The sequence below is a fragment of the Micropterus salmoides genome, unplaced genomic scaffold (assembly GCF_014851395.1).
Source record: "Micropterus salmoides isolate LMB-PRFRI ecotype aquatic unplaced genomic scaffold, ASM1485139v1 Ms_hic_scaffold_17, whole genome shotgun sequence".
Classification (NCBI taxonomy): Eukaryota; Metazoa; Chordata; class Actinopteri; order Centrarchiformes; family Centrarchidae; genus Micropterus; species Micropterus salmoides.
The window spans coordinates 7189715-7207152 of record NW_024040817.1 but is presented as its reverse complement, the minus strand read 5'-3'; the positions used below and the strand labels follow the sequence as shown (position 1 = coordinate 7207152).

The following is a 17438-nucleotide window of genomic DNA, read 5'->3' as shown; positions in this document are numbered from 1 at the left end:
TTCATCATCTTGAACTACTGTATATTTTAGAAATCTGGTCATAAATTGAATAGAATTACTATTTTGAAAGGCACGCTGCATGTGTTGTGATTGCCCCTTGTAAAGCTTCACTTATATTCTGAAATTTCATAATCTACGGTAGTGCAAAATACAACAGTTTCTCCATTTTTTTTTTTTGTCTGCATGGTGTTTGTGTAACAGGAGCTCACAGCAAGCTTGACAATTATTATTTTGTGATTTGAACAGGCACTTTAAAACAGCAAACTGTACCACATAGATACATGTAGGGCTACAGTATTAGCTGTGCAATGCAGCTTATATTTTGATCAGGTGAGTCAAAGTGTAGGAAGAGAGAAAGAGGGGGAGATGCAGAACTTGTGTAATTGTGTGTAGTCCTGTGTTTTGTGTGTTGTCAGCTGCACCGTCCCTCTTTGTCCATCTACACTGCTCATAATGTTTAGGTAACCAATGGATACCATTCAGCGGTGACCTTGTTGCTGGGGGCAACAACAAATGTAATGGGTAGCCAAACCTGGACACGATTTTTTGTGTCCCCTCATATGCATGCACACACATACATACACACACACACGCGCGAGACTCATGCATATTCATCATACTGTACAATAGACACAAAGACAGGGACAGGAGAACATTTTGGAAACAGTGGTCGCTCCAGAGAATATAAAACACACTGCTGTTAAAAGATGTTTTATTTTTTTATTTCAGGCTCTTTTGTCATAGTGCCCCAAAGCGTCACCACTGGCTCTTAAAGCTTGTTATCACCGCTGTACCGTTCAAAGCCACAGATCACAGACTGTATGAGAGGTGAAACGGAAAATGCCCTAAACTTTGTGTCAAAGTAAATGCCAGACTTTATCTTCGGTCCTTACAAAGCTGCTGCTACTACAGAGGCTCAAATTGATTTTAGAAACATTCAGGTGTTTAATTTATAGTCATATGAAATGTAACCTATAATATTTAATATTTAAAATGGGTTTGATTGTGCAGGACAAAATTTTATATAGCTAAACCTCCATGTAATGTAAGCAGATACTAAAATCAGAACATTTAAGTCAGATTTTACTTCGATTTTTTGGCCTTACGGTTTATGAGAAAGTGAAAGTGTGGATAATTTGTTTCTATTTGTATGAAGAATGGTAACATAAGTGCTTCTGGTGTCCCTCACACCGACTAATGGATTCAGAAATGGTAGAAAAAGTCATTTTAAAGAGAGAAAAAGCCTTAATCTGTGGGTAGGGTGTGGCATAAAAATCCAATTTCAGACGCTGAAGTGGTTAAGAATAAAAAGCCTTTATTAATATGGGCTTTTACACTGCCAACCGTATTGGCGCACTTTCCTTTCTCAGGATGTCTGCTCCCTACTGCATTTGTAGTAAGTAACTGTGAAGTTACACAAGGCCACTTTGCTCGTTGATGGATCCATTGTAGTTAACTTCACCCAAAGGTCCAGTATTAGATATCAGTAATCTGTTGAAACCACATTTAACCAAACCAACTCTATCGACTATGATGCTTTATACCAAAGTAAAAAATGAAGAATAAAACTAACACTTGTGATTTTAGCTTTCTAATGGACTGCTCGCTCTGTATGTAGCCAACAGTAATAACAAATTCATTAAACAAATAGATTGAATCAACAGAATTTCATTGTGGAGGAAGGTGTTCTTCTCATATTGCGGCGTCAATTGTGATTGTGACTTCAGATGAATGAGAGGTGGACACATAAAAAAATCTAATCTTGTGCAGCTTAATTCCTGTGTGTTTGTGGTTGCTCAGAAAGAGGCATTAAAGATAAGATATTAAAGAGGAACCGTAGTGGAACAGGTCAGACGCCTTTTTGTAATATATTATTGTTACGCCTAAGATCAGCTATGGACAGAGGGTCATCTAAAGAAAAAAACAAATAATAATAAAAATGCTAATACAGGCTGGTGGAAGATCGACAACCCCATTAGAATTTGGCAATAAAAGAGTAACAGAAAGCAGTAAGATGGAGCTCGGCCTCTGTCTTTGTATTTATTCATGCTTTAATCAGAAGCGGCTGAGACTCTAAAACTAGAATATCTACATGGATGAATTTAAATTTCGTTTTGACTTGGTTTAAGGTCTTATTGCTCTGATTAACATGCTTCATCTGGTGTCAAATACAGGGGATGGTTAGCAAATTGAAACCACGGGCGAGCTAAAAATTGAAAGCCAGAATTAATTCTGTCTTCCTGAAAGGCCCCTTTCGCTTTGTCTGTGGCATCGATGTAATATTCATGTCAGAGATGTTTATTTTCATGACAAGTGAATGAGGGAAGAGAATAATCCGCCTCTAACAAAGCAGCCCCTGAGATGGCAGAGGGATTTAGCGAAGCGCAAGTCACCAGTCGCCATGATGTGTTTCTGCCTCAGATCCACTTTAACAAGAACAGGGAAAGATTTGGGGAACAGATAGAACAGATTCATACAGATGCAAAAACATTCACACCTGAGACAGAACTAAGCCTGAACAAGAATATACCACTTGTTAATGACTAACACCCACAGTGTAAAACTCACACAGATCACGGACTCAACCAAACTAATTGATTAATGGTTTGTTTAATCTGAAAAGCAAATGAACATGCACAGTGGGGCTGAAGTAAATAGATCTTTCAGTAACTAGAATAAATGACTCACATCTGTGACAACAGAGAAAGATGTATTTATAATGTATTTGATTATTACTCATAAGTGAAATATACTCAACAATAGCGATGTATTATCTTATGGTGATTTAATCGTTTGTTAAATGTTAATGTATTCAGTGACATTGACTCATTTATGACCTCTATCAACCCCTGTTGGTGTCTTATGGGAAGTCAAACAACTCCAATATACAGAACATTATCTCCTCTTTGCATGGAAGCCCTTGTACTTTCAGTGTTGCTACAATAACATGAACTGATAAAGATGAAATATTTTGGTATCACCTCCTAATAAATCTGTTTATATGGTTGATACTGGTTTATAGAAATAAGACATTTATTAGAACAACTTTTGGGTTGCCAGGTTATGAAGAATATCTTTTTTTTTTAGAGGTCAAACAGCCACTTAGAGGAAAAAAGAAACACAGAGCACAGTGCAAGAGAAGGGCTTATTAATTGCTTATTAAAGATATAAAGCATTGGAAAATGATTTCTTAACCATTTTTTTTCAACTCATAAATGCTATATAAAAAATTACTTCACAGAATGTGCTACCAATATATTGTTAAATAAGACTGAGAGTCTACAGCCTGGCGGCTCTGTAAGGTAGTACTTACGCAGAGCAGTGCTATAAGCTAAATGCTAACTTCAGCATGCTCTCAGTGACAATGCTAACATGCTAATGTTTAACACTTCATAATCTTTATCATGTGCACTATCTTAGATCAGTCTTATAGCATGCTAATACTTGCTAATTAGGACTAAACACAAAGTACATTTAAAAAGATGATGGTGCTAGATGAAAAAGAATTATTAAAATTCATCCTGAAGGAGAAATGAATGTGTGGTCTAAATCTCATAGAAGTCTATCCAATAGCTGTCAAGACATTTCACTAAAAACCAAACCATTCATCCTCTGGGGATCCTTAGAGTCATGCCACTAGAATAAGTCTAATATACAGTGCAGTGCATCTTGAAATCCTGAAATCTCAGAAGATGGCCCAGCCAATCACTCAAGCCTTGGTATTGATCAATGATTCTGTCACCTTTTGCAGATAAATTATTTTCATTCTGTGCTATGGAGCAGAAAACTGCAGGTATTGCCCTCTAAATTACTCAGAAAATGCAAACACAACAGGGTTCAGGGTCAGTATGTAGCCCACATAAAGAATTAATAACTGTGTGTAGGAGGATCCAACCATGATTTATAATGATCAAATGTGTGAGGAGACGCAAGAGGCAATAGTGGTGTCATCTCTGTCCTTGGACTGTGTGTGTGTGTGTATGTGTGAGTGAGAGGAACTGTGTGTATTAACACAGCTTGCGTCAGAGGTCGCAGGATTTGGATTCAGACGCGCCCCTCAGTGTGTGAATGTTAAGCTCTCATGGTCAACCGAGGACGAAAAATCAAGCCTCATCACCATCTTTAGTGTGTGTGTATGTGTGCGTGCTCATATTTTGTATTTAAATAGACTCCATAAAGTATATAACAGATGAGCTCTTCCCTGTATCCTCGTCAATTGTGGATTTTCCTGAATCGAAGTGAGACGCAGCAGCTTTGTGCGAGCTGAAACTCAAATCCATTCAGCTACGATAACATTGACATTCTCTCAGTAAACTGACATTTTCAGCTTTAACATTTAACTATCTGCCCAGCTGGTTAAATAAGCTCTTTATGCTGATGGAAATTATGCCTAAAAGCATTTTCCTGGAGCAGATAGTATACACAATAAAAACTACTTTCTATTCATCCGTCCATTTTCTATACCTGTTTATGCTGTTCAGGGTCACAAGGTGCTTTATGCCTATCCCAGCATGTATTGGACCAGATGCAGGGTACATGATTACTTCAACTTTTCATTATTGCTGTTATTTTCTGCTTTCTAATAACATAATGTGCTATAGAGTAGTAGTAGATATATTGGACAGTCAAAGCAGAATGATGCTGCTATTTGTTTCACTGCATTTCACTGTATGCAGTAATTATATGACAAAACCTGTTGAACTTCATCTTATAATAATGATAACAGCTGTTGATTGAAACTGAGAATCTGTTCACAGAAACACAGAAAAAAAGGGTGAAGGATGAACATTATACATTTGGTTAAAAGGTTTAAAGTTTATCAGTTGATCAGCAGGACAATAAGTCACATAAAGAACAAAATGGTGCATACTGGAAACCAGGTCTAGGGTTTTGTACTACATGCAAGATAAGCAATTAATTTTAAGTTTTAAAGCTGTGGGATCAGCTTGCTTAAAGAGCTGCTAATGCTTAAAGTATTTCATTTAGTTTCACATGATGTGGAACTGCAGTTTCAGAAGCTACACTTAATAAAATCCTGGTGGGAAACATTACAGTTTTGGCATGAAAGTGGAAACCATTAAATAAACTGAATAATGGTAAAATGTCTAACAGTAGCTTTCAAGAAAATGCCTTTGTGGTATCATCTTTCAGAAACTCATTGGGAGTCGAAAAACCCTGGATAGAGGGAAAACGCTAATGGCGACAAATTAAGTCTTGAGTTTAGCTGCAGCTAAATCTCAATCAGATCTGTTTGTGTTCTCCATCCTTTTAGTCAGACTTGTGTGAATTTGGAAGTCATATATCCTCAGAGGAGATCGGAGATAGGAGCACTCAGTATTGATCTGACTTTTAGTGAACCACAAACAGGCTGATGTTTCAGCTAATGTGCCTTTCACTGAGCCTAATGCTACAGGGACGTTTCCTCACGTTAGTTGACAGTGTTTAATGTGCTAATGTGAGTGCAGCATGATGAGCTCATACCTTTGATTCCTGTATTCATTAGAAAACATGAGCTGTAGTTTGTGTCTGTGATGTAAAGTTTTGATGTAAAGGGTGCCTGGTGCATTTATAAAAAAAACTTGAATGACAATGTCAGTCTGTTGGGCAGTCCACACTGAAACTATCGGATGGATAGAGATGATATTTAGTACAGATGTTCATGGTCCCCAGAGGATGAAACCTACTGACTTTGGTGATCCCCTCACTGTTTCTCTAGTGCTACAATGAGGTTTACTTTTTTTGGGGTTGTTACTTAAATCTCTCAACAACTATTGAATGGATTGCTCCAATATAACTTTGGTGATCTCTACACTTTTTATCTAGTGTCATATCACCAGGTAAATATTTTTAATTGTCCAACAATTTAATTTACGACCAAATAAGTAAAAAAATATATATATATATATTCCTTCAGCCTCAGCTGTTCTTTGTGTTGAGTGCTAATCAGCAAATATTACCATGCTAACACGCTAAAAGATGGTTAACATCAGTATGTTAACATTGTTAGCGTGAGAATGTGTTCGCATGCCCATGTAGCATTTAGCTCAAAGCATCGCTTGCTAGCATGGCTGTAAACTATTAACCTTGTTTTTTCATCTCTGGTCTGAAGTTTAGATTTCTCAAACTGCTTTTCTGATAATTATTTGTTGTTTTACATTTAGATCTCTCTGTTTCTAGTCCTCAGATTTCATCTGTGATTCTCATGTTCACAGTCTGTAGTTTTCCTTCAACTTAGTTTCTGACTGTGGCTGTAAAGTATTTAGCATTTATAGTATCTATTTATACTCTGTATAGTCTTTATAGTCTGTAGTGTTGTGTTCGTCACACTTGGTCAGGGCCCCCTGTTTCTGAGTCTGAATCATCTCTCAGAGCTCCTGTATTATATATTGTCAAGTCCCTGCGCACCTGCTGGCCTCTCTCCCTCCACAGGTCTATAAATTACGTGCAGGAGTCATGTTTGAGGAAGTAAACAACTTGAGGGCTGTCATGGGATCAATGCTCAACAGGAACAACACTTTATCAAAAATGAATTCCGCGACTGATGCCATGGCCACCAAATGTTTCTGTTGATGGCATGAATATAGAAATAATTTCTAACACATTTGTTCTCTCCAAGGAGGAGGCAAGTGAACAGAAATATGGTCCTAATTTTAAGAAACTCACTTGGACTACAGATACCTACCGCTGGCATAAGAAGGAAGCTACAGATTATTTCTTTTCTTACACTTTAACTTGTACCTCGTAATTAACCTAGAAGTAATGTATTGATGTTAAAATATATATATATGACATATATTAAATATGATATATTTATATGGTAATAAAACATCTGGTTCATGTTGGCCTTCCAAACCCAGTGTAGGCGGAAAAATGACCAGTGATGGAAAAACTATCCAATAAGATGGATGTTTCTGTTTTTGTCTTCCCCTCTCTCACACACCCTTGCAACTGCTCTCTCTCTCCCCAGAGTCCACAGCTGAGAAGTGATACATGGCTCAGTAATAGTCTGAGCCCTGGGGAGAACGGCTCTGTGGCCTTGGTAAGAGACTATCAACACAAACACACCTTCACACACAGTCAAGCACAGCCAGTCATGAGAGTGCAGGCATACACACAGGAGCACACAAAGGTTAGACTAATATGAGCCTCTGAAGGCTGATACTAATATTTTCAGCCAGTATGTTCTCATTTTATTCCCCCTTTTTCAATTTTCTTGCCAGATATTGAGACATGTTCAGTCGTTTTTATTAATATTCTTCTTACCTGGTTCGAAAAACCTCTGAAACAACATTTAGACCATCATGCATTAGTCTAGAATGAAACAAGACTAGTTCTTTCAGGATTATTAGATCTTTCGGCCGGGTGATCCTGCCTTAAATGTTTATTATAAGACAGTTTCTTTTCATTCAATAGGAAATAAACTTTAGTATGTGATACATTACTGCTTTTTAAGTAAAGGATAAATTCACAAAACACAACCAAACAGTTGATAGATACAGTGTAGTCAGGAAGTAATAATTCTCTGTACTGTAGCATATTGGATTTAATATGAAACACTGATGGGAAAGTGATGATTTTCAGTTTTAATTTGACAATGTTCACATTTACATCAGGTATACAGTGTAAGAATTGTAGCCCCCAACTCTCCTGGGGTCGTCAGACATCCTTCCATCCACTATCTCTGTCTGCTTACTGTGCAGGAATGCCTAAGCCTTTCCCTGCTCACATTGGGTGAGAGACAGGGTATACGCTGGACAGGTAGCCAAGCTATCACCAACCTGACTCATGCAGGCAGACAACCATTCACACCTCGAATAATTTAGTCACTAATTAATCTGGGGGGCGTGGGACGAAACTGGAGCACCTACGGGCTCGGGACAACTGAAAACAGAAAGGCCGAAGGATTCAAACCCAGGAACTTGTTGCCATGAGGCAGCAGAGCTGATTAACATAAACTTTCTTGAACAAAAAGCCCCTAAAAATTGAAGTCTTCATATATAATAAACGATCTTATTAAATCCAGCCTCTCCTCGGTGCTCCTCCTGGGGACATTGCAGTTTTATGGTGTGGGCCTTATCCACTCGGCCACCAGGGCTCCCCGTCATATTTAATATTTCAGTGACTGTCTGAAGTCTACAGCTCACAGACGTCCCTTGTGATACTCTGCCAGACCTGTACAACAGTCAGCTTCTCCTCATCTTCTGGGGCTTTTTGTCTTCAGTAAAGTGAAGAACATCCCTCTGTTTGGCCATAAAATCCATGGCTACCTTATCTATGTTAGAAAGATTGTCCTGGTGCATTGTCTTAATATTGTGTGTCCGACATTGCTTTATACAGAACAGGAATTTAAAAAATACACCCTCAAATTAAAGTTAAGAGAGAGCACTTTAATCATGTGATCAAAAAAATAATACTCCACTGATTTAGCTAAGAACTCCTTTAACACTGTCGGACGCAGCAGAACCATCATATTTTTTATTTCACACAATTTCTTTTTGTGACAAAAAACATTACCCACAGTGCAACTCCATTACACACAGTTCAGTCAGAGATTCAATTGCAGTATGCAAGTAACGGCTAATACAGCCTGGAACTGCCAGCCTCAAGCAGAGATGAGTGTGGTACAGAGGTCTGGTATATTCACTCCTTTCTAACTCAACACCCGCAGATTTCTTCAGCCCCAGCCGATACTGGCTCAGGTGACATCATGTGGGGCAATTTCACACAGCTTGAGCCACAGAAGGCTTTATACAACACTTTTCACATTCGCTGTAGTACTCGTGACTTTTAATTCAGCTAAATTTCAATGCAGGACAAAGACAAAACAACAAAAAACTTGAAACTGTCACAATAATACTTTCTGACTGCACTGTAAACAAAAGACAACACAGACATACCTGTGCGCACACGCACACTGTGAAAAGAAAAAAAACACTCTCCACACATGAATAATTTTTCTTTTTTCAAAGTTTAGACCTGGACGACCTTTCTTGAGGCAGAGGCCTGGCTGTCTAACAGCAGGCGGCATTTCTGGGTGAGTAACAGCGCTTCTTTTTCTCACCCCTAACAGATTTGAGGAGACAAGAAACGACACTCTCACACACCGCCATTTCCATCTGTAGACTGTTCAGATGTAGGAGGAGAGCTGAGGACACCAGCACCGGTGTGTTTTGTATTCAGTCACAATGGCTTTTAGCAAAATTGGAAAATAGATTGTGTGCACAAATAGTCAGAGGCATTAAAAAAAAAGATAATAGCATTTTACCTGATCCCCATCTTTCTGTACCGGTACCGCATCCACCGCTGGAGAGGAAAAGAGAGAAAGAAAAAGAAAGATGAATTTAAGATAATTTTATTATCGCAGGTGCTTCAGTAGCTACAGGTATCAAGCCATGTGCCGGAAACACAGATGCAAGAAAACACAAAATATCACTCCAGAATACACAATTGCTTTGTCTCAACCGCCGTGATAGAAAAGGGCGAGTAAGGGAAGGAGAGGCAAGAAGATAGAGGAGCGAGCGAGGAACACTGACAGAGAGAGGGAGAAGGAGATAACAGTATGTCAAACTGATGCAGCCTTCAATGTGCTGGCTGAGGGAAAATGACAACGCTGTCCAGTATTTCTCTCTCTCGCACACTCACACACAAAAACACCATGCTAAAATTAGATCAATTATCCACGCCAAGCTTTGGCACACAGAGGGCACGACCAGTATGAATCACGAAGGCCAGAGATGATTCTGAAGTATTTGAGGGTAATGAAAGGGGAAGCAGTTCTGCTAGTTATTATCATAAATAGTTCGACTTTAATAATTTAGTGGTAATAAAATGGAAATCAGTGGCTGGCTACCAGAAAAAGATTTTTAAAACTGATTTAACCCTCTCCTTCCATTTTGATGACCTTGAGTCTGACCTGACCATTGAATTAGCTTATCCAATGCAACCTGTGAAAGCAGCACACGTGAAAAACATGAATGTAACAGCGGTCAATTAATTTCTTCAGTTTCCATGTTCACACTGTTAAGGGACAGTATTCTAGCATAATCATCCGACTCATTTTCTATTTTGTTTTTGTTTTGTATTATTTTCTGTGCAGTTTTCTTTTTGGGAGGGGGTTGTTTGTTTTCGTAGTAACCAGTCAGTATCGAGTAACGTATCCCTCTCGTCAACACAGGATATGGTCACAGAAGCTGTTCGCAGAAGCCGTTGCTAGGAGCAGTTAACTAAAGGTTCGTCGTGCTGATCAAAGAAATGATGTGTTTCTCTGTAAGTCGACTTGCATCAACCTGTGCAGCAGTGTCAGTGTCATCCAAGCTTGTTACAGTTTTCATGTCGCCAATTTTCAGGCGACGACCAAGCTAAGATTGGCTCCTTTGTTTTTTCCAGCTGAGCACAACACCACACCTGCAGTATCTGAAGCGGTGAACATGTGTTTTAGTTATTATTTAACACTTAAACATGTTCAGTAATAATAGTCTACTATTCAAAGTAAGAAAATCTTTTCATTCTATAAATTGTTGGTAATTATATTATACTTTATATTATTTTATTAATTCCCTCTACAATAAATGCTTGTTATTGAAACTGTAGGAACTGAAGTTACAGGATGTAAGCTATGTTTTAATGCATATTTTGGATGTTGTTTCAGTTCCTTGTTTACTCTTTGCTGGCCAGCTTTGGCTGCTGGTGCACACATGCTGCCGTGTAATGCAGTGTAAAGTAAACGATAAAAGAAACTAAATGGGTTGTGTAGGCTTAATATAGTTTCAGTTTGAACTGGAGATATATGTGAATACGCTTGGGGTTTTAGCACAGAACCCTTTTACATCTTTTATGTGTATTTTATGGGATCACAGATATCATCTTTTCTGTTAATCTCTGGGCAAAAATTTAGAAAAACTTTACATTACTTTGTTTTTCTGTCACCGAGCTCACAATAAATGACCAGCACTTTTATTATAGATAGAATAGACAGATAGGTAATTCCACACAGTCTGGAGAAAATTACACCAGGATTAGTGTTAGCGGTGTTGAGATAATGAGTCGGCATCAGTGGTGGCTCAGACAGTAGAGCTGTTTAAGGTCACTGGTTGGATCCTCAAACCAAGCTGGAAAAGTCACAGGAGAAAGTAAAGTAGAAACAGTCTTTTTCCTTCATGAGCAACCAACGATTACTTGGTGAGGCTTTGATGAATGCTGGAAATACATCAGTGCACAGTCTGCTATTTAATAAATAACAGTTGAATGAAAAAGAGAAATAAGAATAAAGGACGTTAGATTAAAGAATGAGTATGTTTATGTACACACTAGCATTCTGTTTGTCTGTTAAAGGAGAATCATGTAAACATCAAATCTTTGTTACAGAAACCCAAAGAGTCCCTATAATACATTTTAAAAATCTGAAGATGTGACCTGGTCTATTTGAATGGAGTCACATAAGAGGAGTAGAAGTTAGTCAGAAAAATAAATAGCATGATTAATGGTATACAGTAATCATTGTCAAAAAAGAAGAAATGGCTTGCCACACACCTGATTCATGACCAATTTAAACATTGTTTATGTATTTACTTAAATATTGTCTGCTAGTGGAGAAGCTAGCAAAACCTGTTGCGTTTGTTTTATCTGGTTCAGTTGCTTGACTGTCTTCATTGTTTCATAATTTTTTCCAGCTTTGACTTTGTTATTGAAAGTTATAATCATCATTTTAAAATGAAAGCTAAAATCTAATGCCATGTGTAGAAAAAGCTGTATGTATTGCAGTTAAAATTTCAAAGCCATATCCAGAAGACAGTATTAAACTGCAGCGAATCTTCAGGTCATAATGTATACCAAAGAGGGATCATTTAGATGTTACAGAGATAACAAACTTGTGCAGATGAACAGCTTGCACAGACAGCCAACGCTGATCAGAAACTTTAAGGGATATGAATAACTCTTCTTTGACATCTCTCCCACTCTGTCTGTTGAGCTGTCGGTGTAGCTCCTGGTGTGATTCATAAGCCTTGGGAGGGTTATCAGCTGATGTGGTTCACCTGGTCATCCTGGGCCCTGAAGGCAATTAAAACATCAGCTCATTTTCTGTCTCGCTTCCAACTGGCATCTACCTTGTATGTTTTCCCTCTTTGATTTGGCAACACCTACACAGCACATATCTCACACACCCATGCATTTAGGGCTACAAGTAACAATTGTTTTCATCAGTAAGGAATGTGTTTATTGTATATTTGATTCATTAAAAGAGAAATGCACAAATTATTTCCCAAGGTGACATATCCAAATGCCTGCTTTGAATGACCACTCTTAATTTATGCTAACACAAAACCGAAAAAGTCCTCACATTTGAGGAACAGCAAATGACTTAGAGAGACTTAAACAATTCATGGACTATCAAAAATGTATGTGTGCACTTTAGCTCACTTTCACACTTAATCTCGCTTACTTATTTTTGTTTCATTATTTCCTTTTTGTGGCCTCCCTTTTTGTCACAATCTCTCAGCTAGTTTGTAATCTTTTATTGCATCATTACGACGAGTGAAAATACAATCTCTGTCCAGTATAACACTCAGAGCCAGCGCTAAAATTAGATTAATTATCCACACCATGCTTTGGCACAGGGGGGCATGACCTGTATGAGTCAGCGAGGCCTGGGCTGTTGAAGGATATTAGATTTAAGTGGTGATGAAAGGAGAGGCCTCCCCCGTGTTAACATGAATTACAACCTACATCTCTAATATCTCGTGATAAGAACTGAGATACAATGCTGCTTCGCCTCCCCGCAGCTTCTGTTGAATCCAAAACGCTCCAAGAGACTCTAAAATAAAGTCAAGTGTATGAAATTAGCCCAACTTCAGCTACAAATAACTGAAGTCAAGATAAGGGTGCTTATGTAGAAATCTGCTTAAGTTGTTGAATATCAGCAGGAATAATCTTGAGCTCTCATCAGTAGAACAGTCCATTGTTTGAAGCTTAAAAATCCTCCTTTAGCCAATCACCTCTTTTTCATCTCATTTTGATGAAAGGGTGATTTAAGTGGATTTAACAGCTGAAATCAATAAAGCAGCCTGGACTCACTTATCAGTCTACATCACACTAAGAGCTGATATTTCTTATGTATTGTATTCTCAACATATGGCCCAACATCCACATCAATGCAGTCTGCATTGATTTCGTGTTGTCTGCCAGGTCCCACCCCCACTAAAGGGAGCGCTGCCAATCGACAGCAGCTAAAAATACCTCAGCCTTCATACTCTCTTCAATGGAGACTTAAGCTTTCCATCCAAGTCAAAATCAATAAAAGCCTTCTAGGCAACGGGTGGAGGTGGTGGAACGATGGAGGGAACTGTCGTCACTGGTCACGGGTAGAAGATACGAAAGTTTGGAAATGTTGTACTTTGTCTCAGGTACCAAAGTCGCACCAAGTAAAATAACCTACTGTTTAGCTTAATGTAAGGCTTGATTTCAAAATGCTAATTATCCATTTGGGAGGAAAAAATACCCCCAAACAATAACTTTTATTATCTAAAACACGGCTAGTGTCTAAAATAATGGTTAAATGGGAAAATAAAACACCCTTATGTAATTTATGCTGTTTACAAAATAGTTAATGAATATATAACTTTGCAATTCTGGCATTTTTTCCCTGTTGTTGATAACTGACTAAATGGCAGCTTTATGTCCATGGCATGAATACACATCAGAAATTTCCAGCAGAGAGCAGTGGGGCTGCTCTGCTGATACATTTTCATTTTCATTCAGGTTTATTTCACCAGTCCACTCAGTTATGATATTTTTCTCAAGGGAAGTCCTCACGGGTAAAGCAACAGAGTGTTCTGATATCAGAAAATGCTTTAGACATCAGCAACAGTAAATGTTTTGGTTTCATTACCACTGAATCAAAGAATGAAGGCTTCTTTCTTAAATTGCCAATTAGCACCAGCATCAATAACAGAGAAATCCATCAGCACAGTGGATTAACGAAGAGCAGTTCCTACATCCACAGAAACAGAAAACAGACCAGGATGCAATGCAGCTGCAAGACATGCTGAGTGTTTTTTAACTCCTATAGATACTATATTGTTAAACCTTTGGGCAGCGGAAACAAGTTGTGAACAAAACATGTACATTGACATAATCATATTTTAAACTGATATGGCGAACTTGTTAGCAAGCAGTTGCTTATGTACACATCTAATAGTTACGGAGCAACATTATCATTCATTTGAAGTCATGTTTCTGGCCTCCGAATGTAATATTCACTTTCTTCTAGCTCTGTATTGGTCTCTATGAACTCTTCAGTCAAATATCTGGCTCTTTAGGTCCTTAATACTCCACAATGTTCACCAGCTAGTTGCTAACCGTGTCTGGTTTGGTGTTAACAGTGTGTTAATTAGGGCTTTTCAGCTGGAAAACTGTCAGCTGTGACTGGAAATGAGGTTGTTTGCTTGGACAGCAATGAGCTGACTAAATTTTTTTCTGGCCTACCACACCCTGGTTTAAGGTTATGGAAGTAAGCCTACTTGGCTCAGATTAGGAAACCAATGTTGACTGTGAGCTGCACTCTCCAGAGTCAAAGCCACACCCTTTGTCAACTCTGGCCTCCTCAATAATGGTGAAGATCCACTGAACGTAATTCAGAACTTTGGCCCATTCATTTTCTTTAGACGAGAATCAATCAATTCTCAAAGCAACAGGTGACATAGTGACACACCCTTAGTGTCAACAAAGGGAATGGTTGAAAATGAAAATTTTGAACTTCATGCAAATACTGGTAGAATTAATTTGAAAGTCTAGTCTTTAACTGTCAAGTCTTTGCATTCTGCATTGCATCATTATTTTCCGATGTGAAATATGGAGTACCTCAGGGCTCTGTCCTAGGCCCTCCTCACTTGGTCCTCACTTTTCTCTTTATATATTACACCTCTGTGCCAAAATATACACAGTTTTGGAATACATTCCCATAATTACCCTAATGGCAGCCAGCGGGACATAAAGGATTACGTTAGTGGACTACCACAAGTTTGGCAAGCAAACAAACACTCATTCATCTTTTCATAACGAATGACAGTCGAGTTAAGTAGGTCGTAGCTAAAGCAAGAAGCAAGCTAATGTTAGATAATCAATGCTGAGTTAAACATGTTTACTAACCTCGGGTTACTAATAAATTTTGCGTTCAGCGCTTCTTTTGTTTGGGCCAAAGCTTATGTTGAATGGCACAGCAGCTGCCGGTGCTTTCAACATGTTTGTCATATATATGTTTAGTAGGTAGGTTATAGGAATAACAGCAAGCTCATCAGACGTTTCCTAAAATTAACATTGTTCACGACTCCCGCATCTCGAGTCCGAGTCAAGTCTAAAGTCTTTTGAGGACAAGTCTAAAGTCAAGTCTGAAGTCACCGAGTGTGCGACTTAAGTGCAACTCAAGTCCGAGTCTCAAACTCAAGTCCTCATCACTGGTCTAAGGACAGAGGGTTTTGTATGCTGTACAGATTTTAAAGTCCCTTGAGGCAAATTGTGATTTGGGATATTGGGATATACAAATAAAATTGACTTGACCTGACATTTTCAGGCTTGACACAGTATTTTGAGTGAAGGACAACATTTCTTTGTGTGGACTGAGTTCAGCTGACTTCTTCAACCTTTTGTTAGACATGCTCTCAGTCTCTCACAGTGTTAATGAAAGGCATGCAGTCTTAGTCATGACTCTGCTCTCTGTGAGTACATTTGAAATGCGACTCAGGGGATCCTGGAGGCCATTTACTCCACACAAGTCACCCACACACACGGAGGCACATACAAACTCACACACACATACACAGGCAAGTCAACAACACACACTCACACTAGAGACCTCTGGAGCTGATGGAGCTCCCTGCTCAAGCCACAGGGGAGGAAGGAGATGGTGAGAGAGACACAGGGGGGAAGCTGAAAGCTCTCAAAAAACCAGAGAGAGGACAAAACGGAGAGATTGATCGAAGCTCAAAACCGCAGGGCAGAGGGTATGTCGAGGAGAGAACAGCAAGGGCTGCTGGGAAAATAAGATAAAGTGAAAAGCTGGAAAGATAAGAAAAGCAGGGGGGAGTGGAAGAAGAAAGGAGATGCGGGGGTGCAGTTTTGTAATGTGAATTGAAAGACGGGTAAAACTGAATTCGAGCTGGTGATCACAGTGATGCAAAGCAGAGACAAAATAATCAAATCAGAATAATTGACATTCTTTTCAAATTAAGTATTTCATAAATACTGCAATCAATGTGTATCATAAATCCTGGTGATTGTCAAACCTTAATTTGTCTTCTAATGTGTACATTGTATTGCACGATGAGAAAAGAGAAACAAAACATAAGAGTAGACTGAATGAAAAAGTGTGAAACAAACCAAAGCCTTTACTAAGATAACGCCCACGTCGTGTAAAACAACAGCTGTTTGGATTTGGAAGTCCAAATAGATAGCAGTATCACTGATCACTCTGTTGCCATTTGATGGACATTTACCCAGACTTCCCTGCAGTACCTGGAGGTAATGCAGCCTGCTTCACAGTCATTACTGTCACTCAGTGTTAGGCGACCTAATGACCATTTCCACTCTAAGTCTGGATGACTTTTTTTATCATTTGTGTTTGAGTGATTATCTGTGAGAAGTCATGTAAATTTGATTTTGGTTCATTCTTCTTATGATCAGTGCTCTTTATTTCACTGAACTTCCCAGAGGTCCCATGTCAATCACAGTCTCCCTTTCTGTGATTGAAGTTTGAATTTCTGTGGGTGGTGTTCTTTGCTTTGCTCATCCATGACGGCTATCGTTACTTGTACTGACGCTTCTTTCACAGCAAGAACAACATGAGAAGTGCATCATTGTTTTTCCCAGAGTTCAAGCTGCTGCTCTTTACTGTTTTGGTTCACTTTCATCTTTTTCATCAACCTTGTTTACAGCCACAACAGGCGGCTGTTTTTTAGCCTTAAAACTACGATTAACAGACTGTATGCTACATGCTCAGCACCAAAAAGCAGACAAACTGCATACTAAAACAGAGAGTGACTATTCGACTTTGTCAGTTGGCCAGAAACTCGACTTGTTAAAGTTGCTCTGTGTCTGCAGGATGTGTAGATGGGCAAATGTTTGTCAAAGCCAAATTTAGGCTTTCTACATCCACAATCTACAAGTGTCCGTGTGATTCAAATCTTTCCATGTTTGCGAGGGTCTGCGCAGACCATCTGCACGCAGCACAAGATTTACCATATGTGCTAACAAATATGTGCGAACACGTCCTTGTATGCTGCTGACTATGTTTTCAGACTATTTCATGACTTAAACGTTCACCTTAAAAACTTTATAAGGCCGTAATAAAACATGTTTAGCGTTAAAGTAGCCAAAAAATGTGTTACCAGAAACATTTTAATCAGTTCTAACATCAATCTATTTGTGTGCTAATTCAAACATTTCTA

At 38.7% G+C, this 17438-nt stretch overlaps 1 protein-coding gene across 4 annotated transcripts in view; it reads right to left on the bottom strand.

Annotated features, from left to right (window-relative positions):
• LOC119907505 overlaps positions 1–17438 on the bottom strand; it is a 48613-nt gene that overhangs the window by 14257 nt on the left and 16918 nt on the right. For 3 of the 4 annotated variants that reach the window (XM_038725267.1, XM_038725268.1, XM_038725270.1), the window contains exon 2: positions 9266–9303. The exons of the other annotated variant lie outside the window; for it this stretch is intronic. In XM_038725267.1, coding sequence (XP_038581195.1) covers positions 9266–9303 — 38 coding nt within the window. The remainder of the gene's footprint in view (positions 1–9265; positions 9304–17438) is intronic. 4 annotated transcript variants of the gene reach the window in all.